General features: G+C 33.2%; 1 protein-coding gene across 2 annotated transcripts in view; it reads right to left on the bottom strand.

Annotated features, from left to right (window-relative positions):
* Kdm2 (Lysine demethylase 2) overlaps window positions 1-27,747 on the bottom strand; it is a 134,493-nt gene that overhangs the window by 60,476 nt on the left and 46,270 nt on the right. The window contains exon 2 of one of the 2 annotated variants that reach the window (XM_072522412.1): window positions 22,239-22,417. The exons of the other annotated variant lie outside the window; for it this stretch is intronic. Coding sequence (XP_072378513.1) covers window positions 22,239-22,301 — 63 coding nt within the window. The 5' untranslated portion in view covers window positions 22,302-22,417. The remainder of the gene's footprint in view (window positions 1-22,238; window positions 22,418-27,747) is intronic. 2 annotated transcript variants of the gene reach the window in all.

Below are 27,747 nucleotides of genomic sequence, written 5' to 3'. Positions count from 1 at the left end.
AGGCGCTGCATTTAAAAGCATAATTCCCTTCTAGTTAGAGCATTCAAAGAAGTCTTTCGAGTATTCCACGTTCCCAATCTCAGTTCCATTTTCGCTTGCAGAGTTGTCGAAGTTGAGACCGGCTAATTCCTGAGGTTTGGTAAGCTATGATTTTTTTAACAATAAACATAAAAAAAAAAAACAAAAACCATGGTTATCAGTAAGAGGGGGGTAAAGTCATAACAAGGATCCAGATAAAAAATGAAGATATTGAACAAGTGGACAAACTGAATTACTTAGGAGTCTGGATTACTGAAGATCTAAATCCGAAATCAGAAATTCTATTAAGAATAAAGAAATCATGAGCAGCCTTTTTGAAGATAAGGAAATTTCTAAGTAACCAAAGATTATATCTGCAAATTCGACATCGTATGGTAAAATTTTATATCCACTCTATTCTTCTTTATGTTATATCTTCACTCTATTCAACATTAACAGTTTAAGCTTTATTGCCAAGGCTTGAACTGTTAATGTTGACTTGATGAGAAAGCTGGAAGCTTTTGAGATGTGGCTTTTTAGAAGAATTTTGAAAATACCATGGACCGATCATATTACAAACGAAATGGTGTTGCACAGAATGGGAAGAAACAGAGAACTTTTGACCACTATTAAAAGTAGAAAGACAGCATATTTGGGGCACAAACTTAGAAATGAGAAGTAAGAATTGCTACAGCTGATTATGGAGGGTAAAATCGAAGGAAAAAGGGGTCCTAGTAGACGACAAATATCCTGGCTGAAAAATATTCGCGACTGGACAGTGTTAAACATACACACGCTTTTAAGAATAGCAGAAGATAGAGAAAATTTGCAATGGTTATAGCCAACCTTCATTAGTGGAGTCGGCAGTAGAAGGAGAAGATGATAATTTTTTTACAAGTAAAGGTTGTGGACCCCTAACCCAATACTCAACCTGAAGAACCAAGGAATCTTTTGTTAGGATTGCCATACCTTAGCCCATGCAGACTCCAGATTATGAAAACAAATTATGAAAATACTAGCATTCACGTAGTCCAGTGGTTTGACAATAAATTTATAACATAACCCTCAGATTACTGTGGATCTGAACCATTCCATAAAGTGGAAAGGTTCTTTCGTAGAGACAGGGTTAGAAAACCAATTGATTGTCCACATATTGATTGTACTAGACTACAACAAACATATGGGGGAAGTAGATCTTCAGGATTCTTTATTGTGGTTCTATCCAATCAAAGTAAAAAACAAGAAATGGTATCACCGGATTTTCTTTCACACGCTAGATGTTGCAGTAGTCAATTCTTGGTGTTTAGATTAGCGAATAAAACGTTAATTGGGAAACACTAATAATGTTATACCAATAATCAGTTTCAACACAATTCTCGCTGAACAATTTACTCACATTGGTATCCTACAAAGACGGAAAACAGGTTGGTGAGAAGTTCAACTCCAGAACAACCAGGTTTTCTGATTGGCCCAGATGAACAGTCAGTAGGAAAAGATATAAAATGAAAAAATGTAACAAAAATCTCGAATTAAGTGTGAAAAATGCAATGTTCAGATGCGCTTTCATTCGAAAAGTAATTGTTTGAGACTTTTTCATAATTTACCATAGGTTGTTAGTGTATGGTGATTTTATAACAATCCGAATGTTGTGCATACTACTCCCAAATGAGCACATATTTTTGAAGTTATACTTCTATACGCGAGCTCCACGTTGGAAATTTGTATGGGAGTGAATCTGTGAAATCATTACATATGTAAGATAATGAGTAAGAGAGAGACAGAAGATATATTTTCTGTCTCTTCCTCTCTCGAATATAAAAATGTTCCTTTTGTATATATAATTTAATATTATATATATTATATAAAGATATATATATATATATATATATATATATACATATAATATTATACATATAATAAAATATTTATTAATATTATTATTTATGTGATATGTTTTGTATTATTTATTAAATGTTCATAATTATATTATTCTTTTGTATTTCAAAATAATAATCTCAATAAATCACTGTATGATCCAGAACTGTCAATTTTGAAATACATTTTTGTGTTATGTCCTCGGTAGTGTAGTAGTCAGTATCCCCGCCGTCACGCGGGAGACCGGGGTTCGATTCCCAGTCGGGGAGGACTTTTTTGTTAATATTATTACATTATTGTCATTTTTAAATACTTATGGATATTGCATTTTAATTTGTATTGTATTATTATATGGAATTATGTTGCACTGTATTGTAGTGTATTTTTTTTATGTATATTATTGTCATTTTTAAATACTTATTAATATGGCAGTTTAATTTATATTGCTTTGCTAAAAGACAGTTCAAATCGAGAAAAGCATATCTACAATAATACTCATAACATTTTATGCCCAAACACAAATGCTGAACAAGATGAAAACACAATTGTATTATTATATTAATAACAAAATAAACAATGAATTTTACTGCAGAGTATGTGTAAAAAAAATTTGCATTCAACTCCTTTCATACATATATGAAAATAAAAATATACATTTTCATCAAAATATTCATTCAATCCTTCATTGTTAGTAAGTTGTTATTAATTCTGTTTCTCTTTCTGATATGTCTTACCTATAGAATTACATATGTAATGATTGTGCAGATTGACTCCCAAATAAATTTGTAAAGGCGAATGCGTGTACAGAAGTGTAACTTCCACCGGCAGTCCCACTGGACTGCCACACCCGTTTTTTTTTTATTAAAAAAATACAATGATTTTTCATGAAATATTTTTTTCTAATTTTATAACATTTTATGGCAAGTTATTATCTAAATAATAATTTTATTGATAAAATTCGTGATAACAAATTCATGCAATAGAGGGTTAATTATTGAGTGTTTTTTACTTTCTATTATTGCCAAATCCATTAAATTATGTTAAATTTCTAAGGTGCGTTGTTGAAAAGACCACTTATATATCGTTAACTCAACTAATGACAGTTCTTAAATAAAATTATTACCAATCAGTTCATTAATGTCTCGTAAATATAATTTAAAGGGAATTTCCAAGATTCCATCTCATCTAAAATCGACAGAGTCGGCAACAAATCAAAATCAACGCGACTATTGTAGATAATTAGAATTGTCAATAATATACTTTGTTAGATCAGGTAGTAATTTATTGATTACAATGGTGAAATAAGCTACAGTTATATAATGCTCATACTTCTTGGAAATTATATAGTTTTATAACAAATAACAAAATTTAAGAAACTCTGTGGAAGTAGAGAAAATTTCTGGTAAAAAGCAAAATATACACTAAAAAAAAAGTTATATCGAATGTATTATACAAATGTATTGATTGGGTGTTTCTTTTTCTGAAAATTAGGGGAATAATCAAACAGTTATAGAACCGCAGAATTTGCACGACCAACAGATGCTATTTTGGGCTCAATATCCTCCTTAAATCCACAATTATATCGAGAAACACAAAAATAAAACTCTACAAAACAAAAATACGCCCAGTCCTAACATATGGTTCAGAGACCTGGAGTCTAACAAAAAATAATGAAAAAATGCATTACAAAAAGTAATGAAACCATGGAGACAACATTTAATGACAATGGAGTGTGGAAAAGACGATACAACTTCTAACTTTATAGAATATACCAGGAACCTGATATCGTAAAACATATTAAGATAGGACGTCTGAGGTGGATAGGACATGTAATGCGGATGGAACAAAATGACCCAGCTAGAAAAACGCTCCTTGATAGACCCATTGGTCAGAGAAGAAGAGGAAGACCTAGAACAAGGTTCCTTGATAACACCAATGAAGACATGAGAAATATGGGAATACGTGCTTGGCGGAGAAAGGCGATGGATAGGGACGACTGGAGAGAAATTCATGCGGAGGGTAGTACCCACGCAGGGTTGTAAAGCCAGAATGATGATGATATAGAACTCTTGCTTCCACAATTCTATTTAAAAAAGTTTTATTTAAAAATCTTTTATAAAAGGTATATAATTAGGTTTGATTAAAACTTTTGTGATTTATGGTATACAGCCTGAGGGGAGCCTTGTAACTGGCTCCCTACATAAGAGGGTTGGAAATCTTTTGATTCCAAGCCTTACTGACTTGTGAGTGGATGTATCTCCATAGGTTTGGTTCTTCAGTGACCGTTGAAGGATAAGGATTGTTAATGTGAGCAAATATAGCTCCAGAGAAATAAAATTACTTTTAGTTTATTGACTTATAATTAACTATTTTTAGAGTAGAGAAGCCTCAACACGGCCGTAGCTGACTATACAATATCAAATAATTCTTTCTTTATAACACGCGAAAGAGAAAACCGTTATGAGAAAAATGCCCGATTTCGACGTAGAGAAATATTTTATACGTGAATTGAGAGTGTTTTAAAATGCACATGCCTCAAGGGCAATGTTTGAGAACGAACTGAAAATACTACTTGATGCGTAAAAGTCAAGATTACCCCTCTTGTATTTAGTTGTGAAAACTATTTAAGAGGCTGTGGCGCCAATGAGTCGGCTATCCCGAGCAAACTTGATGAAATGACTATTTTACTTATTCTACACTAAGAAAAGTATAAGGAATTATATTTTTATTTTATATATTAAAACGATATGTTCATTTCTGGAACATAGACTGCCCGCGTTGAAGTATTTACTTCAAAACGAAAGAAAGAGTGATTTGAGAAAGTAAGCAAACTTAACTTAAATGTAATTTAAGAAATAACTATTCCTAAACTAGAGTAATACATATAAATGTAACAAAATTTAAAATTTTAATTTTCTTCTTTGTCCACAGGAAGAGGACAGAGTTTTGTAATGGGTCTGTTAAAATATCCATCTCTAGTCTTTATTTTAACACTACGGACCTTATCGTCCTTACCAGTAAACAATTCAACAATTCTTGCCAATGGCCAGTGTAGGGGTGGAACGTATCTTCCTTTAATAGAACTAAGTCGTTAACTTCAAGGTTCTTCTGTGGTAAATCAGCCATTAACTGTGTGGCTGTCTTTGCTTTAAATTTAAAACAATCGTGACATTTATTAATTATTCTTGTAGTTTCTTTGAGACCATTTAGACACCAATATCTTAAACGAAAATTGGAAAGAGTATTTTGAGGGCCTGCATGACATAATCTTATATGTTCTCTATGCAGCATTAATTTTACTATGTGATTATGAGAGGGTAGAAGTAATGGGTACTTCTGTTCATATGGGACGTCTGAGTACCTTAGACGACCACCTACACGAATCATTTGCTGATTATTTATGAATGGGTTGAGTTTTAAAATTGTTCTATTTGAAATTATCTCCTTATTTTCAAGACAAGAAAATTCTCGAAAAAAGTGTGCCTTTTGCAAAAGTTTTATTATTAAATTTTCAGCATTTTTTAATTCTGAAACAGAGAAGGGTCCAACATATTTTTCATTTGGAAACTTGAAATTGTGAATGTACCTGAAAATAAGTGCGATACTGCGTTGTAGTTTTGAGAAGTTTGAAAATTTGAGAGATAAATTTTCAATGAAACTTATTGGGCTTTCTTGTGCTAGATGAACTATTTTCTTTTCCTCGGGTATTTTACTTACATTTGGTTTTGAATCATAAGAAGTTAAATCTAAGTCATAATTAAGTAGAAATGAGGGACCTTGAAACCAAAATTTTGAGTTTAGAAGTTCAGGAGCAGACATGCCTCTTGACGCAATATATGCGGGGTTTTGTTTTGACTTTATATATCGCCACTTAAATTGTGGGTTTCCTTGTATTTCAGAAACTCTATTTGCAACAAACTGTGACCATCTCGAGCTATGTGAGCCTAACCAAGCAAGTACGATTTCTGAGTCCCTCCAGCAGTTTATTGAGTCTATTTGAGTTAATTTATTATTTAGAATTTCAACTATTCTTTTAGTGAGTTTGCTACATAAAACAGCACCCATAAGTTCTAACGGTAAAGTTAATGTTTTTATTGGAGCTACCCTACTTTTAGAGGTGATGAGAGTGGAAGAGACATTTCTTGAGCTATAAGTAACTCTAATATATATGCAGCTGGCGTATGCCTTTTCACTAGCGTCGGAAAATGCGTGTATTTGTATACTACATATATAATTTTCAATAAAAAAAGGTCTGTGAATTTTTAAATGTTTTAGTACTGAAATTTGTTTGAGAAAATTTAACCATTCATTTAAGAGTGTAGAGTCTAAACTATCATTCCACTGAATTTTTGAAAGCCAAATTTTTTGCATTATTATTTTTGCAGTGACTATTACTGGATTAATTAATCCCTTGGGGTCGAAAAAACTTGCGATTATCGAGAGCACTTGTCTCTTAGTGTAGGAATCTTTTATTTCGATTTCTGGTACTGAAATAGAGAAACTATCTAATTTAGAGTCCCAACAAAGACCTAATATTTTATTGAAATGATTTTCTGGAGATATGACATACGTAGAGTCAGTTGAAAATTGTGAAATATTTTCTAAAAATTGTGGTGAATTTGAACACCATTTGTGAAGAGATATGCCTGCCTTTTGTAGCAGTGCAGTGATTTGCTCATGCGCAAGTGTGAGTCTTTCAATACTATTTGTACCATATAATATGTCATCAATATAGCAAAAATTAATGAGCATATCATGAGCGAGAGGATATTCTTCCTTATGCATGTTTGCGAGTTCAATTAAACATCGTGTGCTAAGGAAGGTAGCTGGTTTCGTTCCATAGGTAACCGTTTCCAATTGTATACATTTTAACGGCTCCGAGGGAGAGTTGCGCCACAAAATATTTAATAAGAAAGTTTGATTGGGGTTAATTCTGATTTGTCTAAACATCTTTTTTATATCAGATGTGAATACATACTTAAAGAGTCTAAAATTGACTAAAGTGTCAAATAGTTCTGGTTGTGTGGTATAACCCTTTAACATAATATCATTAAGGCTAAAACCAGAAGTGGTTTTCATGGATGCGTCAAAAACTACGCGCAAACGAGTTGTGAGAGAAGTGTCTTTTTCTACACTGTGGTGAGGTAAGAAATATTTGTTTTCTGAGTGTACATTCTGCAGAGACAACGGAACATATTTTGCATGTCCTAATTCAACATACTCATCTATAAAAGATTTATATTGTTTGTAAAGAGAATCATTATTTAATATCATATTTTTATTTTATATTTTAAAACGATATGTTCATTTCTGGAACACAGCCACTTACAGGAATTTTATTTTCCTTGTGGACTATATACAAAAGCTATTAGAAGCTATTCGAAAGAAAATATTCCGTACATTGAAATATCTTCACTTTTAAGTTTTCACACATTTACTAAATGATAAAGTAGTAAATATGAGCACAAGAAAGTTAACCGCAACGGACCTTGAAGATATAATTAAGAAGTTGTCTGATTTTGATGATGACGAATACTACGTAGAAGATTTCCACGACGAATCTGAATCAGATGATGATCATTTGACGGAAGCTAGCGAAGAGTAGGATAAACAAATTCCAGAGGAAAATTCATTTAAGTATAAAATAAAACGTAGATTAAGACTAGTATACTTTATGATAAAATTTCAGCTCTTGAAGAATACATCAGAAACAGTCAATTAGAAATGCATGTTGGTAAAAATAAAACTAAGTGGTCATCACAACCTTTTCAGACTGGACGAATATGAGTTAAAAATTTAGTAAACGGACCAATACACAGAGTTCAACTTCCACCTGAAACACACATTGAAGAACCAATAGATACATTTCGCTTAAATTTGACTAAAAATATTGTGGATGACATTGTCCGGTACACCAATCTAGAGGCTCATCGTGTATTGCAAAATAAACCATGAAAGTGAAATGTAAGTTGTGAAGCTTGATGGAAATCAGTTTAGGGACCACAGATTTTTCGAGCTATTATGGGTATAAATCGGTTTAAAGAGCTTTTGATAGAGAAAGAGCTTTCAAAGATAAATTGGCTGCTATACGGGATATATGGGATCAAGTATCAAGAAATTTACAAAAGCATTATTTTTCAGGACGAAATATAACAATCGACGAGCAGTTGATTCCTTATCGTGGAAGATGTCCGTTTAAACAATATATTCCCTTAACACCCGACAAGTATGGAATAAAAATATGGTGGGCATGTGACTCACCTTTTTATCCTCTAAATGCGATTCTCTAAAACTACTCTCCAAATTACAATCATTTACCTAAAATTTATACTTTATTTCTTAATTATTAACAGCGCGCCACAGGGTCAGAGGTTATAAACCAGGAACAAATGCATCGCTAAAATGTTAAAATGCAGACATGAACAAATTTAAAGGTTATTAACGCTTCAATGTTTATTAGATTTTTCATAAATTTTGTTTTTTTTTTGAAAATCTGCTTATCATTTTTTATCAGAAGGGAAAGTATCATACTTGTAATTTTTCAAAGCATTTTCAAAGTTATAAAAGTAATATCAATGATATATTTTGTTATATATGGTATACGTTTGGTATATTTACACTGGTTTAAAAATTTTCATGTAATTTGGATAGCGGTAGAACACCACATTGTAAGAAATACCTATATATTATATACAAGGATTTCCACAGTTTTCACTGTATTCCTCCACTCAACCGTTTTCTCCAATTTTTCCTGTTTAGCCAGTCCCCTTCCTGTAGGTTTCTTCTACTCATTGCTTCGTCCACCTCATCTCTGAAAGATCTTCGGGGTCTGCCTCTCTTTCTTCTTCCTATCGGGCTCCACTCTGTTATTCTATTTATCCACCGATTTTGGTCTGCTCTTCTGACATGTCCGTACCATGTTAATCTCTTCTGTTCGATGTAGTCTATTATGTCGGAGTTCATTCCCATTCTCCTCTTAATCTCCATGTTATTTATTCTGTCTCTTCTTGTTACTCTGCAGCTTCTCCTTAGGAATTCCATCTCTGTTGCTCTTATTTTGTTTTTGGCTTTCTTATTTATTGTCCAATTTTCACACCCATAAGTGAGGATACTTCTTGTCATGGTATTATATATTTTTTTCTTTGTTTTCATGCTGATGTTCTTATCCCATAGTACCGGGTTCAATTTTCGTATGCAGTCTCTTTTTTGTCCTAGTCTATTTTTTATCTCTTCCTCCGTTGTTCCTTTGTTTGATATTATGAAACCTAAATACTTATACTTGTCTGTTCCTTTGATTTGTTTACCTTCGTCTATTTCCAGCTGTTTTATTTCTGTATTCTCCGATGTTAGGTATTCAGTTTTCTTTAGGTTTATTTCCATCCCATTCTTTGTATATTCCTGCTCCAGTTTTCTCATCATAAAACTGAGGTCATCCTCGTCTTGTGCGATCACTATTTGGTCGTCGGCAAAACTTAGCGTATATAGATATTCGTTCCTTACTGGTATACCCATTCCTTCGCACTTTCTTTTCCATGGTTTCAGGGTTTTTTCCAGGAATATTTTGAACAGGGTGGGGGATGTGGAGCAACCCTGTAGTAGTCCCTTTGTCGTCTTAAATGGCCTGCATATTCTATTGCTAGAAGTATCAAGAAATACCTACGATACATTTTCGCTGATTAACAAGGGGGAATGACGCTTGTTTTACTGCATACTGAATTTAATTTAAGAAAAGCAACAAAAATAAAAGGATAATCCAACTTGTCCTCATTCAACATGTGGTAGTGCTTTGAAATAGTCTTCCGCATTATTTGTGCAAAATCTTGACAGGTGCACAACGTCATCAAATTTTGCCTTCGAAATAGGAATCAGACATACAAACAGAATACTTAGTTCCCAATACTACTAGTCTGGTAGTTCAAACTCATTGTCTTCCAAGTTAGAGTGTTTTGATATTGAACGGCGGTTTGCGATTACTGCAGGCTCAAAAAGACCATGATATGAATTTCGGTAATAAATAAAACAAGGGTACGATTTTACAACCTTGGAGAGATCTAGCTTTAAATGGGCACTTCTTGGTGTAAGTTTTGTTTAGGTGGTTTGACCATTTCCTAATTAGCAGCTGATGCACTTCTATTACATTAAAAGGAGGTTTCATTCTGGCTTGACGAAAAATCTCCATCCACTCATTTGGCTGATCTACTTTAGCTTTTTGGTTAATTGTTCCTATCTGTTTCAAGATAGGAATGCCCTCTTATAGGAAAACATATTTTTATTTCATCAAATCTTTTTTCGTTGTGCACTAGGTTGTGGAGAAATTTTAAAACAGTATAAGTCTTGTTTTGCCCTCCGCATGAATCACAGAACATGGAAATACGTCGGAAATTTATATCAAGATTATTGTATACGAAATCGTGCAACATTGAGCACACATCATCACTACCTTTTTTTCCTGCTGTTTCAGGATAAGTATAAAATGTACAGGCTTCGGTTGATAAAGTGTGGACATTAAAACTATACAATTTGTAGAAATGATAGGAATTGGTAGGTTTTTCTGGAAATCAAAACAAATTGCTTCTTCATTGCTTTTCCTACTTCTTTTTGTAGTTTCTCGTTTCCTCCTATAAAATGTGTCTGCTTTCAATTTATGGAGTTTATTTTCATTTTCTAAGCGCCTTATTTCATTCTCCAGCCTAAGAGCACCATCATTCATTATATCCTGAAATAATGTTACCCTTTTCAAGTTCTAGGTTCTTTATTTTCACTTGGAACTCATCACATGTACTGCATGTGTCTTTCCTGGGATACCCAAATGACAAATTAAATTCGGTTGAGAAAATTCTTCTATAAGTTTCGTAAGGCACTTTTAAATTTTGATATTTTTCAATATACATTGTGTGCATTTTATTGATAGTTAGCTCCTCTGGTAAGTAGGTTCGCTACTGGTTCGCTACTGCTCCTCTTTGTTTTTTGGAGAGTTTCCTAGGTCTTGAAGAATGCTTTCCTCTTTGATCTCTTGGAAACATACCAAATTCTTTTAAAGAGTTTTGAAGGACCTTGCATCTTTTTCTTGGTTATACCATGGATAGCCATAAAAGTTTTAAAGCAAACCTGAACTTATTTTATTATATTCTTATCATTTATAAACCTTACTCTATAACTATATACGGCATCTCTAAATTTAGCGTTCTCTTCTATTTGACGTGACCGTCGGTTTTGAATTTGTTGTGTGATAATTAGACCACATAAATATGAGTTTTGTTTATGAACAGAACACATTAAATTAAATTAATTTGAACCATGGTTATGGTTTTGTAATCTAAGTTTTTTACTTACATCAGTCATGAGGCCAAATGATTTGCTTTTCTCACTTAACTTTACATTTGCTGAACTACTTACATCCATATCACTTATTTCTTCACCACTTGGCGTAGTAAAATGACGTACACCTCAGAGCCACACATGAAAACAATGAGTAACAATTTGTTTCTGCGCGATTCACAACTGACATTCCCCCTTCTTAACCGGTAACCTTTTGACATTCTTCTCCTGTATAGGTATTTTATTATTCGTGTTATCTCATGACACAACCCAATTTTAACTAGTGTTAATTACATACAGTGAAGTACAGAATATAACCTATCTAATAAATTATTAAAACAAAAAATGAAAATTTCTAACAATTCTCCCTTTTCCCCTGTACCCTTCCAATACAATTCCCTGCCCATCTTAGTCTATTGGTCTTTATATATTTCACTAAATTTTCCTTTCCCAAAAAACAAGACTGCGCCTCCATTCGTTTGTGGGGCTATCCCTGCAACGAATACTCGAAGGATTTTAGGTTCCCACACCAGAAATTTATTTACTTCTTTTTTTGTTAGCGTCCATGTTTTGCTTCCATACGTATGTGTGCTGGTCGTATTATGGTTTTGTATACCTGGATTTTTGCCGACGATACCTTAGTGCTTGCTAATTGCGGAGAAGACCTTCAAAATCTAATGAACAAAATAAAACAGACTTGTGATCAGTATGGATTAAAACTCAACGTTAAGAAAACTAAATATATGATAGTTAGCAAACAAAATTATATACAGGATGACGGTATAAAAGTCGGAGATGCCACACTGGACAGAGTAGAGAAACTTGTGTATCTCTGCAGTAATATCAATGAGAGCTGGGATCCAACCGCAAAAATTAAAAGCCGAATAGAATAAGCCCGAGCTGCCTTTGTAAAAATGAGAAACGTACTTTGCAGTCACGATCTTAGAATTGACCTTAGAGTTCGAATGACATCTTGTTACATCTTTCCTGTCCTGCTGTATGGAGTGGAAGCGTGGACTCTAACTGAGGCTATCCTTAGACGCTTGACAGCCTTTGAGATGTGTGTATACAGACGACTACTCAGAATATGCTGGGTCGACAGAGTTAGAAATGAGGAGGTCCCTAGACGGCTGAACCAAACAACACAACTGGTCAATATAATAAAGAAACGCAAGCTGGAATACTTCGGTCACATTATGAGACACCCTGAAAAATATGATCTTTTACATCTGATCACTCAGGGAAAGATCCAAGGTAATCGTGGTCCTGGTAGAAGAAGAACATCATGGCTGAAAAATCTAAGGCAATGGTATGGAAAATCAACTACATCGTTATTTCGAGCAGCTGTCAATAAAGTCGCGATAGCGAATATGGTAGCCAACATGATATCCAACGATCGATAACGGTCATGGAACTAGAAGAAGAAGGATTTTTGCCCCTCGTACATCCTACCCCTGTCAAAAAAAAGCTAAATAAATTTTATAATTTTGCTTTGCTTTTTATTATACAATCGTAAAAAGTGAAAAAAATATTTTTTTTTGTATATAACTTTTCTTATACATTTGAAACAAAAATGGTTCAAATAAAGTTGTTAATCATAAAAAGTTCAACTGACTCTTTTTTCAATGAATGTTACTTCCTTATCGACTTCTTCAGTTGGCTTGTTTTACCCGGTGGGCACAGTAGTCTCCCCTTTTCGAGCAGGGAAAAAGTATGTTCCCTTAATGTGAAATCGTATAACATCGTCCTAGTGTCATCACTTTAATAAATATAACCATGATTGTCATCTAATTTAAAGGTTTTTAATCCAATAAAATTAATTTTAATTAAAGGTCATTTTAAGGTGGAAATCTACTTTAAGGTTTTACTGATGATGGTACGACTGGATCGAAAACGTCTTGGAATAATTGTAGTCCTTTTCGATAATTTTAATTATTTTTTAATAAAATAATACACCATTATCCATTTGAAGTTTTTAGTTCTATCTAAGTTAGTTTATAAATTATTCAAGTTGCTTATCCCGGAGAGCGGTTAAATGAACAACTGTACTTGCTCAAACTCTACCTGTGACTCTAGAGATGTTTTGTATACTGCAGTCGATTCTTTAAGACTTCAGTTTTAAGGTTTAATAAAAAAACTTCAACATTATATTAAATTTGTTATTCAAGAACAGTTTGAAAAAGGGCTGACTTTTTAGCTTATAAATATTTAAAATAACTTTTATATTTTTATTGTTACACGGTTGTAAGTAGTCTCAATGGAAAGCTGTTAAAAAACACACTTTCTCAAAAAAAAAACAGAACCTGACCAATAGGAACCAAGATAGCATTTACAGTACATTCAACCAACTTATACCTCTAAACGATTAACGGAATTCGCAAAAAACCTTTCGTTGTAGTCAAAGGCACGGCAAACTGCACTCGTGTTCTGCATAATGTTTAACACTTTGCTAAATTTTAGGTATAAAATAAATACACGTGTCATTAACCTGTTGTTCATAGTTTTGCATATTTTGTTACATTTTTTTAATAAATAGTATCCTTGCATAATGTTATTTAACGTAAATTTCTTTCACCTACTTGTTTAATGATTTTTTTCTAAAACAAATACTACCGTGCTAAGGATAATTTATATTCAAAGTAGATATACAAAGTACTAAAATATCACTTTTAATTTTTTTAAAACAATACTTAGGAGTAAACTAGACATTTCGCAAATTTAAATAGTGGTGGTTAGATTGATCATATGTCTGTTAGAGTGTACCGTTTTTGGGACGTCTGCCATTACGGGTTAAAATTAGGGTTTTGGTAAATATATTTACCTTTTTACTTTCAAATGAAAATACTTGTACTAAAAATAAAATACATGTCGGAAACATTTTAAGTTGTTTATGTACGGTTCCAACCATTTCTAAACTTTTTATCAAACATAATTAAATTACAATCGGCATTTCTAATGATCATTAGGGTAATTTGCTTAATGTGTTTAGCATCTTTGTAAGCGGTTATATTATATTTTACCTCTCAAGCACAACAGTTTGTGTCATATTGATCTAAATTCAGTATATTGTAATTCAAACGTGTAGTTTTAAGTGACCATGATGCTTAGACGTAAGTTGGATATTATTGATGAATTAATTGCAAACGTGCATAAATACTTTACCATTCTTCTTCTTCAAGTGCCATCTCCGCGGCGGAGGTCGGCAATCATCATAGCTATTCGGACTTTTGAGACGGCTGCTCTGAAAAGTGAACTTTACCATGGAAAGAGACAATGGTGGACCTTTAAAGACATTATTATGTATAAATCAACGCGTTTGTGATAAGTGAAAGTAAGCTAAAAACTGTAATGAAGACTGTCAGAGATTCTCAAGAAGATCTTACTGTGAATGAATATCACGAAGACAAAAAAACAGCTCGAAAACATTCTAAAGTTTATTTCATTAAGCGATGCAGGGCATATAAACAACGATAAATTTAACAGATAATGTTAAAGATGTTCCAAATGAGTCTACTAGTTCCGATAAGTAACAGTATAATTATGACACTTTATTAATTTTTTTCTTTTCTCAACTATTAGTGTTTATTGCATAGTAAATAAATTATTGTTATCACTGAATACATAGTAAGTGAAAAAATAATCCGATTTATGAAATTAATGAATATTTTATGCATACATGCAAGTAACAGTTCTTCAAGAATATTTAAAAACTAACCGAAATGTCCATCTTTACTTCGTTACTGCCGACGTCGTTGGAACTTATACAGGTTCGGACACGATTTAAGTAGGTATAATATTTCGGTATTGAAATTTTGTAATTTGAATCGATTTGTGAATAAATTTTTAGTCATCTTGATGGTTAAAGGACAATATTATATTTATGCTGTTAATGTTGAATTAGCAATTAATTATTATGCGATTTAAAACTATTTAAGTATATATTTTTATTTAACGGCCCTATCTATACATGATTGTGATTACTGGAACAGTAACCACATATTTCAATAACAGATATTGAAACTAAAAATGTCATCCACTGATTCTGCTGATGAATTGGTTGAAAATACATGGAGTCCTCCTCGAAAACGAAGTAAAAGAAGCCCTCTTAGCCTTGAAGTTAAAGAAATCATTTTAAATGTTTTTAAATGTGAAAGACAAGAAAATCCCGGGTTAGTGGTTGAAGATATTGTGAAAAAAGTGGCCAATAAAGTTAGAGTTTGTGATAGAAGTGTGTTTACGGTGATCAAGGAATACAAAACGAATCATCAATTCGCTGGATCAAAAGTATGTCTAACCCGGAAAAAGAAGTTTGACAAAATTGATGATTTTGACAAAAATCCCATTAGAAGACTGGTTCATAATTTTTTATGAGCAACGAAATACCCACGGTTGATAAGGTTTTAAAGAAGGTGAACGATGACCCTAATTTGCCAAATTTTTCGAAAACCACGTTTTACCGAATATTGAAAAAACTTAATTTTCAATATAAACGTAGGGGAAGAAACACTCTTTTATTAGATAGAGACGACATTGTGATGTGGCGAAGAGAATATCTTCAAAAGATAAGAGCTTATAGAGAGGAGAAGCGAAAAATATATTATGTGGATGAGACATCAGAAGTACAAAATCAAAAAAATGGACTGGTACAATTATGAGTAACATGTATACCTTCTTCGCTTTAGTGATGCTAATGCCGCATCTGGACAACAGATTAATTAATAAAAACGGACTTTTTTACAAAATATATGACCAGAGATCGCATTCTTCAACTATTTCGATATTTACTCTTCGTCGACAATGTGAATCCAGCAGAACATGACAGTCCTTTTTAGACAACAATATATTCCCTCGAAAAGACACCGATTTGGAGTAAAAATGTTTGTGCTGTGTGATAGTAAAATTGGAATAATATCAGATTTATTAACAGATTATACAGTGCTACATCAGATATAGTGCGAGACAATTTATTAGGATTTAGTGGTAGCGTAGTAAAATATTTTATAACCAAATATGAAAATAAAGGAGATATATTCTAGACAGACAATTGGTACACAAGTCCAAATTGAGCAAGTAGTTGTGTGACAAAAACATTGTGTATGCAGTACGGTGAAATGAAACCGAAAATATTTTCCAAAGTTTTCGCAAAATGTACAGCATGGAACGTTCTACATGAACACCAAAGACAATATTTTAGCAGTGAACTGGAAAAACAAACGTAATGTTTATATGCTGACACCAATTCACGATGGCAAGTGATGGCATGGTTTGGCCGGTAGCTGCTGTAATAAATACATATGTTTTTATTTGGTAACAGCGCTTTTCTGTGAAAACTTAACGGTAACTATGAAACTAATATATCAGGAACAATTTGTTGAATTTGTTTGCCGTCATGTTTTTACCGGTAAGTTATCATTAAATCTATGACTTGCATGCCTCATTGCTTGACTTTACGTTTAGTTCTGATGACATATTTATAGTACCTACATATGCATTCCCAAAAATTTTCAAATTTAGATAATTTAACAGTGACGAGTCACGACATATTAATAATATAATTGAGTAATGAGTATTTTCTTATTGTTATTATGAAACTTTTTAGAATTGTACAAACAACTAAGTATATAAAAAATTAAAAATAAAACTTATATTTTTTGCAGGCACTCTGTACATAAAATTGTTGGCAAAAAAATAAATTCTTGGGTTTTTCGCCCTGTATAAATGGTTCCTATTATCGGATATCAACTAAAAAAATCAGGTTCTTTGTCGAGCACTTTTGCAAAATTAAAATATAAATTTCGTATTTTATAAGATAATATAAGTATATTCTGAATAAACAAAAAGATAATCCTAAATGCGGCCCTGTTGAAGGCCTACACGTGGTAATGTTTACATATCACTGCATCGCTTAATGAATTTTACTATAGTAGCATTGACTTACCTGATGGAGAAAAATTTTGAAATTCGCAATATTTTGTATCGAATGCGTGAAAACAATCAGCATGACAGTTTAGATACTTTATTGGCCAACATAGGAGAAAGACAAGTTTCTGAAATTAAGAGGACTAGTCTTTGGAAAGTGTTGAGAGATTTAGGATTTAAATTCAAAAAAGAAAATAATAGGTTACACACAGCAATCTTTGCGGCTCACTTAAATCCGTATATGGCCTCACAACTACTCAATAATATTTTGTCGAGACCAATCTCGACAAAATAAAGATTTGGTTATAAACATGGCGAATTCAAGTTAACGAAAGCAAGTCAGTACATATTATAACGTTCACTAATCGAAAAGGTACATGCCCAACCGTCTCATTAAATAACCAAATACTACAACAAAAGGATAATGTAAAATACCTATGAATGCAATTGGACCGCAGATTAACGTGGAAGAAACACATACCTACGAAAAGAAATCAGTTGGGTCTGAAACTCAGTAAAATGTACTGGCTAATAGGAAAAAGATCACAACTGAATTGTACAATAAAATCCTAGTATACAAGTCAGTGATAAAGCCAATATGGAGCTATGGGATCCAACTGTGGGGATCTGCGTCAAGATCCAATATCGACATACTGGAGAGATTCCAATCGAAGACCTTCCGCATTATCACAAATGCACCGTGGTACATACCCAATGAATTCATCAATCGCGATCTTCAGATGAAAACTGTCAAAGAAGAAATTGCCAGTTACTCCCAAAAATATGACAGATGACTGCAAAACCACCCCAACAGGCTAGCGAAGAACCTTATGAGGCACCAGGAAAACAGAAGGCTAAAGCGTCTTATTCGAAGCGATCTACCAACAAGATTTTAAACTTTTAAATTTTAAAAATATCTTTTTTTATTTATTATAATCATTAGAGTCACAAATAATTTTGTTACTAAAATTATGGTTGAATAGGTTATTGTCACTGGACAGTCTCCTGCAAGTCTCTTGTAATCTACGAGTAATTAAACAATTTACTTATTGTAATCCTTATTACAGATTGTAAATAAATGGGTTGTTCAAAAAAAAATCAAAAAAGAAAATAATAGGTTACTTTTATGCGAAAGTAGTAGTGTGGTTCACAAAAGAATTAAATTTTTGACAGAATATACTAGAATTAAATCTGATAATGCAACATTCGTATACTTAGATGAGACATGGATATTTGCAATGGGTGGAATTAAAAGAATTTGGCAAGACGACAGATTTTATTGAGAAACAAATGTCAGTTAACTCATTAATGACCACCGTATTTTATGTAATACGCGAGACACTGCTACATATTTCGCCATCTACTAGTCAGAAAAAAAAGTATAAATTAGCTGTTTTCCCAATATAGGTTACAGAGTAGATGATAGAAGGTAACTGTTTATCGTAAAATGAGAAATTTATAACCGCTTGGCGGTGAAGAGTGATTAGTTTTGCGCCAAGTTTTCTTAGGTTATATTATAGTACACCGTTTTCATTTTAGTAGAGTTTGTATGACTTTCTTGGCTTATTTTGAAAAATCTTTTGTACTGTTCAACTAGAAAGGCTTCTAAATATCGAATAGTGATATAAATAGTATTGAAATTTATACTGGTGAGTATTTTGAAGATCTTTGATTCTTGCGTATGATATATAATACGCTGGGCACTTATGGTAACTAATCAATATTGTTTCTGTTTTAGAAAAAAATGACGAAAAAATATGATCCTAATGATCCCAAAGATGCAGAGGAATTGTTGAAAATATATGAGAGTTTAGAAGATGACGATACTTTGGCTAAGGAAATTGACCAGTGTGATGAAGTTCAACTCACGTTGTATTATCCAAATGATGGAAATGATTCTGACAGAGACGATGCCGGAAGTGATGAGGAAGACCAGTTCAATTTACACTTTTCAAAGTATTGGCCGAGGTACACTGTCTCAAAGCATGGATATTACAGCTGTTTCTCGAAAAAATACAGCAATTGAGAAAACAGTGATGTCAAATACAACTGTGGCTAAAACTCACGAATCAGGTAAGAAAAGAAAAAGGGAGGTTGCAGAAATTTCACAAACTTCTGAAAACAGAAAAAAACCTATGAAAAGAATCGATCGTAAGTGGGAAGAAAAAGAACTAGAGAAAGGAGCCATAAATGATGTTCTCAAAAACAATATAGAACCCCATATACTAAATGAATGGAGACAACAAAATTTGAAGCCAATCGATGTGTTTAAATTATTCTTTGATAAAAAATTTATGGATTATCTTTGCAAAGAAACGGTAAAGTATGCTTCACAAAAATCCTGCCCTTTCTCTTTGTCCGTTGATGATTTATATAAATACTTCGGCATCCTTATTCCCTCTGGATACCATCCACTGCCTTCTAGAAGAATGTATTGGGAATGTCGAGGGGACTCTCACTCACATCTAGTAAGTAATACTATAAGTCGAAACAGATTTGAACAGATTCATAGATTTTTACACTTTAACGATAATACACTAATTGACCATCTAAATGAACGTTTTCATCATTAACTCCAGCCAGTGAACGGAAGTTTCTCAGTGGACGAAGCGATGGAGCCGTATTATGGGCATCATTCAATGAAGCAGTTTATCCGAGGAAAACCCATCCGTTACGACTATAAATTCTGGTGTGTTGCGACCAGTAAAGGTTACCTTGCAAAATTTCTTCCCTATACTGGAAGTGGAGATAAATTACAGGGCAACTCATTAGGAAGTTCCGTAACCGAAAAGCTGTGTATAGGGTTTTTACCACAAGAATCTGTTATCTATATTGATAATTTTTTTACATCTTTACCTTTACTGACAAGGTTGAGAGATGAAAAGATACACTGTATCGGCACAATTGGAAAAGACAGAATTGAAAAAGCCCCACTCAAAGAAGTAAAAAAAGAAATTCGTGGAACTTCCCACGCTCTATATAGCGACGAACATCAACTCACTCTTGTTCGCTGGAATGACAATAATGAAGTTACTATGGCAACTAATATTTCAACTCCAGAAATATTTACTATAGGAAACTGTAACAGATGGTCCAGAAAAGACAGAAAAATTATAGCGGTCCCTCAACCAAACGTTGTGCAAATGTATAACAAGGGAATGGGTGGTGTAGACTTATTAGATAAGCTAAGAGGTTTATTTAGGATTCGAATTCGATCCAAAAAATGGTATTGGGCGATATTTAGATTTTGCTTGAATGGGGCAATAGTCAACGTGTGGCTTCTTTACCGCAACATTGAGGCAATTTCTTTATTAGAATTTTACAAACGAATTGTGGAGGCCCTGCTGACAGCTCCAGATATTCCAACACCACGTGGAGTACGTCCAAAATCTTCAAAACATGTTAATGATGAAATTCGTTTGGATAATGTGGGTCATGTGGTGGACAAAATTGAAAAACAACGAAGGTGCGGCAAATGTGGCAAGTGTACCAAATATCGATGCATTAAATGTAATGTAGGACTTCATCCCGAGAAATGTTTTGTCAAATATCACACGTTGTAAATATTTTAAAATAAAACATATCTTATGAAATATTGTGTCCTTCATTGCCCAGCGTATGATATATCATACGTCAAAAAAAAAGACAGTTACAAAGAAAAAAAACGTAAATTTTGCACATTTCTATTAAAAACAACCTCTCTTTATTTCATTCTGAAGTTTTGATTCAATTTTGATAAAAATTTAATTTTGGGCATTAATGGGTTAATATAAATGTTTATAAGCTAAAAAGTCAGCCCTTTTTCAAACTGTATTTTAATACCAAATTTAATAAAATGTTGAAGTTTTTATTATAACTTATAAATGAAACCACAAAGAATCGATTGCAATCTGCTAAATACCTCAAGAGTTACTGTTTGGGCAAATAAAGTTGTTTACCAATCGCTTTTCGGGATAAACAAATTGAATAACTTACAAACTATTTGGTTAATCTGGTAGAGATTTAGCACACTTTAATAACTCATTAACTGTCTCAATTATGCAAAAAACAGTTAGTAACATTTATAAATTACTGAAATTATCTCGATCAATTGTTTAATCGCAATTTAAAGAACTTTTTAGGATCTACAACTTTTATTTGAACTATTTTTTAAATGTATAAAAAACGTTTTATATGCAAACAATCATTTTTTAACTTTTTAATAATGTTTAAAAAAAAAAACAAAGCAAAATCAGTTGTACGTCTTCACGGATTTGCCATCAGCTACCTCTCATATACCTATAAGAACCTTCAAATCTCTGTATACGGTTTTTACGCGAAATCAATTTTTTTTTCACAGACAGACTGGTCTAATCCTCTATAAAAACACAACACAGTCACACGCAAATAGAGCCTGGAAGAAGCTGAGTATTTCGACAAAAATATCAATCAACGTATTGTAACACTAACACCATAGATCCATTCCGCACCTCAACTAACAACCACCATTAACACATCTATATTTTCGTACATGACGAAAAAAAATATTTGTAGCTGTAGTCATTGCAAATACAACAGAATAAATTATAAAGCCAGGAGAAATATTAAAAATTCATATTTGATTTGCTTTTCAAGAAAAACATCTAATTGCGTTAATTTACCGGCAGAAGCAATTTTCCTGAAATGGGCCAATAAACATCAATTGTATAAATCATATAGTAACTACTTTTTGAATCTTACATAATAAAAAGAAAAAAGAGTACCAATAAATTCAGAAACTCTACAATAGAAAGAAAAGAAATGAAAAAATCGTAATTTTTGATGCATTAATAAAGTATTCAAATCAATTAAACTTTTTTTAAACATTTTTTCCACGATTTATATTTAACCAAAGTAACGTTGACAAGATTAACGCTATAAACACCCCATAATTTGTAATGGTTCCCCTAACTCCCCAACTGTTGAACCTCGACATATAAGTAACAGGAAAAGAATTCTGTTCCTGTAGAATCAATAAAACGCATTTAACCGATAAAATCAATATAGAAGCATCTAAAAAGCATCAAAAATTAAAAATAAACATTGAAAGTGTTCAACTGACAACTTAGATAAAGTTTACAAAAACTCACCATTCGCGAAATGTAGCTTTGTCGATCTCCAGGAGGAGTGAGCTTTTTACCCCTGTGCGCCATCTTGAACACTACTAAAAGCTCGTAGATTTAGCTTGGGAGCAGGAGCTTTCAGTTAGCACTTTTCGGGCGATGTTGCCGCTACGCGCGCATCATTTTCAGAATAATCCAATCCTTCACTACAATCCGGAAAACAAAGTTCATATGGTAAGTTCGATAAGATTTATTATCAATAGAATTACGAATAACTAAATATTTTGGTTAAAAATAAAAACTATAATTATTCTACTCCTATACTCGTTTTGAAAATGATTGATAGCACAGTTTTTATAGCACAGCTGATAATCCCCAATGGACTGTCATAAATTTAAATTATTTGATATTTTCTTGTCTCAAATTTTACACCAGTATAAAATACTAAAAAGCTCAAAAGTTTCTTTTTCATTCTATATGTATGAAACAATGTAAAAAAGGATTAAATTTTCATCTATTTACACCATTAAACTCAACTTGCAGAGTTGTTAGTTTTGTACTAATAGCGACAAAAGCAATATTAAGTCAACTCTTGCAATAAAAATTGCACAAACATTTAATTTTACTCCTCTGAAGTTAAAGTGTCACTTGTTGCAGTTTCGCAACTTTCATAAAGTATAAAGTAGATTAAATAGAAACTATTTCCAAGTCGTGGCAACCTCATCTAATTACCCTTAGTACTTTGAGTGGTTCTGGGAACTAGTTTCCCACTTCTAATATCTTGAAAACGTTTAGGATTTATGGGGAATATTGTATCCCAGTCAATTAGATTAATTACGAGACTACTGGAGCCATCTATCAAGCAAGTGTATATGCACAGATCTGGTTTACAGAATATTGTAAAATACGGTGTGTGTGATAATCTTCCCAGTGTCAACTTGTGAGTTATTATTTTTGACAAACTTAAAAATTTTTCGAATGAACATTGTTTCATTAGTTATAATGCTTCTTACTGAACATTTAAATTTATTTGAGGGTAAGTACATAATTTTGTCGACTTATTAAAGCAATTTTATTAATAAAAAAATTGTTTGTTGACTGACTCAGATTATATGCAAAATATGTACAATATACGTTTAAGGTTATGTGCCGATTTTCATTTGTTAGTGTTTTTTTTGGTGTTTTCGTGATCTGTTTGAAATATTTTTTAACGAAATGCATATGCAGAGCAGGTACGTAAAAGATATGGATCTGCAAGTAACTTTGAAAAAAGTGTTTCAGCTAGGATAATATTTCATGATGATTTCACGGCACATTCCGAATTTTGTGTCACAGGCTAACTCATTGGTTTTGAAATATATTTAACAGTGTCTGTCATTATTCAGTACAAAGTAGTAACATACTATTTCTTTGATTTTAGAGATTATGTCGTGCAAAGACAATATAAAAAAATGTCTCACTGAAAAAGAACTTACTATAAGTAAGAATGCAAAAGACGTATTGGTACACTTGAACCGTCTGATATGGAAAGCGATTCTGATGAAGAGATGCAACCATCTGCCGCAAAATATTACTGGACTAAATCTTCTTACCAACCAATAAATTCTCCCACGCTTAGTTTACTAGTAAAATTGGACCTAACCTTGAAATTGACACAAGAATATTTCCTAACGAAAGAATATTTACTGCAAATAGTGACCCAAAGTAATTAGAATGCTCATCAAAAAAACATCGAGTTGGAATTTTTATTAGAAGAGTTAAAAGCATTTGTTGGCATGGTTTTATACATGGGGTCCAATTACCTTCCTAGTATGAAACTATATTGGTATATATATTCAGGGATTCTACAGTATTCACTCCCCTCGCTCAACCGTTTCCATGTCTCTCTGTTATCCCATTCTCTCCATCGTTTAGACCTCTCTTACTTATGACGTCGTCTACTTCGTTCCTCCAGGATCTTCGGGGTCGTCCTCTTTTCCTTCTTCCTATGGGGCTCCATTCGCTTATTATCTGCTATCGCTAGTTCTTCTTACATGTTCATACCACTTTAGTCTTTTTTATTCTATATAGGTTAGTGTGTCTGTTTCTATTTATGTTCTTTGCTTTATTTCGTCATAACTTCTCCTATCCATTCTTGTTACTCTGCAGAATCTTCGCAGGCTAGCCATCTTTGTTGCTACTATCTTATTGCTGTTTTTCTTGTTTATAATCCAATTTTCAGCCCCATATGTCATAATACTTCGCACTAATGTTTTATAAATCTGTGTTTTTGTCTTCATATTTGGGTGTCTATCCCACTATACTGAGTTGTTGTCGGATTGCTGTTCTTGTTTGTCCTAATCTTTGCTTAATTTCTTCCTCTGTTGCTGCGTTTTTCGTGATTATAAACCCAAGTATTTGAATTTATCGTTTCCTTTGATTGTTACGCTGTCGTCAATCTGTAGATCTTCTATGTCTTCTTCACTTGTAAATAGGTACTCTGTTTTCGCGAGGTTAATATCTAGGCCAGCCTTGGTATATTCTTCTTGTAGTTTCTTCGTCATTTAACTGAAGTCTTCTTGGTCTTGTGCAATCACTACTTTTTTCTTCTTAAAGTGCCTATCCGTTCCGGACGTTGGCGATCATCACGGCTATCTTCACTTTGCTTATTGCAGCGCGGAACAGTTCAGTGGTAGTCGTGTTATACCACTTTCGCAAATTTTGAAGCCAGGAAATGCGTCTTCTTCCCGGTCCTCTCTTACCATTTACTTTCCCTTGGAGAATCAGCTGGAGAAGGCCGTAACGTTCTTGATTTCTCATTACATGACCTAGATATTCCAACTTTTTAGTTTTGACGGTCATGAGAATTTCACATTCTTTCCCCATTCTACGCAGGACCTCCACATTAGTAACTCTGTCAACCCAGGATATACGTAAGATGCGCCTATAACACCACATTTCGAAAGCTTCGAGCCGATTCATAGATGCAACAGTCAGTGTCCATGCTTCCATTCCGTAGAGCAGAACTGTGAATATGTAGCAGTTCAATAGACGGCATTTTGTTTTTAATGATATGTCTCGACTGTTGAAAATAGTTCTCATTCTAACGAATGCTGCTTTTGCTTTTATTATTCGCTGTTTAATTTCTGTTGAGTGGTCCCATTGGCTATTTAAATTGGTGCCTAGATATGTATATTGCTCGACTCTTTCGATATTCTGTTGGTTGATTGTAAGTTGAGCGTTTAGTATTGGTTTTTTACTAATTGTCATAAATTTGGTTTTCTTTATGTTAAGAGCTAGTCCGTATCTGTTGCTGACTTCTGTTATGCGATTTGTTAATATCATAACTTGAAACTATAGTGTCATCTGCATATCTAATGTTATTCAACCATTCACCGTTTATTAGTATTCCTTTCGCACAACCGTCTAAAGCTTCCTTAAATACCCATTCAGAATAAATATTGAACAACAATGGAGATAAAATACAGCCCTGTCGTACTCCACGTTCTATTGCAATTTTATCAGTTAACTGGTCTTCTATTTTGATTTTGGCCGTTTGATTGTAGTAAATGTTTCTGATAATTCTAAGATCTTTGTTGTCAATTCCAATTTCTTGCATTAGAGTCATTAATTTGTCATGTTTTACTCTGTCAAATGCCTTCTGGTAATCTATAAAGCATACGTATATATCACAATTCACATCCCTGCATCTCTGAAATAGCACCTGTACAGCAAAAAGGGCCTCCCGTGTTCCCAGAGCATCACGAAATCCGAATTGTGTTCTTGTTAGTTGTTCCTCACATTTTGTATATATTCTTTTGTGGATGACCTTTAGAAATGTTTTAAGTAAATGGCTCATAAGGCTTATAATTCTATAGTCTTCGCACTTTCTCGCATTGGGTTTTTTTGGAAGATTTATAAAAGTTGACACTAACCACTCTTGGGGAACCACGCCCGTACTCTATCAATCACTACTTGATCATCTGCAAAGCTTAACACGTAGATAGGTATTCGTTTCGTACCGGTACTCCCATGCCTTCGCATTTTCTTTTCCATGAAGTCAAGGCTTTCTGTAAGTATATTTTGAATAGGGTTGAAACTATATTGGTCCCATGATGAGAACTTCCATTCCGAAAGAATTGGAAGAATTATGGCCCTAAAGAGATTTCTAAAAATTATGACGATAATCCACCTAAACGACAACACAAAAATGTCACAGAAAGACTCAAAGGATTCGACAAATTACGATCACTCATAAATCACTTGAAAGAGACATTTGCACGTGTTTACAATCCATCGCAGAATATAGCGATAGATGAGTCAATGATTGGTTTCAAGGACGTTCGTCAGTGAAACAATACGTTCCTATGAAGCCCATCAAACGGGGATTTAAAATTTCGGTTTGTTGTTGCGCTTAGACAGGTTTCCTTCTAGCTTTTGACATGTATACCGGAAGGGAGGATAAATAATGAAATGGGCAATGCAATTAAGAAAAAGCTGTTTTCCAATTGTCGAAGAAGTTTCGCGAAAAAAATTATTGTCTATATTTTGATAATTTTGCATAATGCTTGTTGAGAGGTTGCTCATTGATATCTTTTCCTGTGCAACAATATTAGATAAAATAGAAAAGACTATACTAAATACCTAAAGCCTGAAAAAAAATGTACCAGGGCCATTACAATATTACACATGCAGGTGATGTTGGAATTGTGAAGTGGAAAAACCGGGATGCAATTACTATTTTCCTTAAGCCACAATATTAGGGAATAAGCTACAATATAAGTTTATTTTTGACGTTTCGATTTCGACTTCGAAAATCGTTCTGAAAATACAAGCACTAATATTGTTCTGAAGCTATTTTCTTGTGGCATTTCAATGTAATTTCAAAGTATTAAAATGGGAATAAGCCACAATTAAAGGTTAAAGTACGTTTATTGATGTTTCAATTTCAACTTCAAACAAGAACGATTTCCAAAATGGAAATTGAGACGCCAGTAAACGTACTTTAACCTTTAATTGTGGCTTATTCCCATTTAAACGGTAATTACAAGCACTAATAAATTAAACAAATTTTGTTTTTTGTTACTTGGTAAAAAATCATTCTAATCATTTAATTCTATCTGACTTTCGGGTTCAGGAGATCGAATTCCTGAGATCCCCGAGAACCCACTTTCTAAATTACTATTGTTTCTGAATCTCACCGAAGCAAAGGGTTCGCAGTTCATTTGCGGATTAAGCCGTCCCACGCGGTACATTTATATACAACATTATACATTTGCTGATGCATACGTATGTTTACCTGTGTACCTCATTACACTATTATTCAATTCTTTGTCGCCAAGTTACATTTGCTGATAAACACGTTTAACTGTGTAGAATCGTTACATTATTATTCAATTCCATCCATCCAATGGCACTACAGCCCAAATCGGGCCTTCTCCTCCTTCAACAGGCTTCTCCAATCATCTCGATTTACGGCTGTTCTTTTACATGAACGCGTTCCCAGGCAGTTCCTGGCATCCTCATCGACTTCGTCTTCTCATCTCTTTTTAGGTCT

This window comes from Diabrotica undecimpunctata, chromosome 2 (genome assembly GCF_040954645.1).
Source record: "Diabrotica undecimpunctata isolate CICGRU chromosome 2, icDiaUnde3, whole genome shotgun sequence".
Taxonomy (NCBI): domain Eukaryota; kingdom Metazoa; phylum Arthropoda; class Insecta; order Coleoptera; family Chrysomelidae; genus Diabrotica; species Diabrotica undecimpunctata.
The sequence above is the reverse complement of the archived record's forward strand: the minus strand, read 5'-3'. Positions and strand labels throughout refer to the sequence as shown.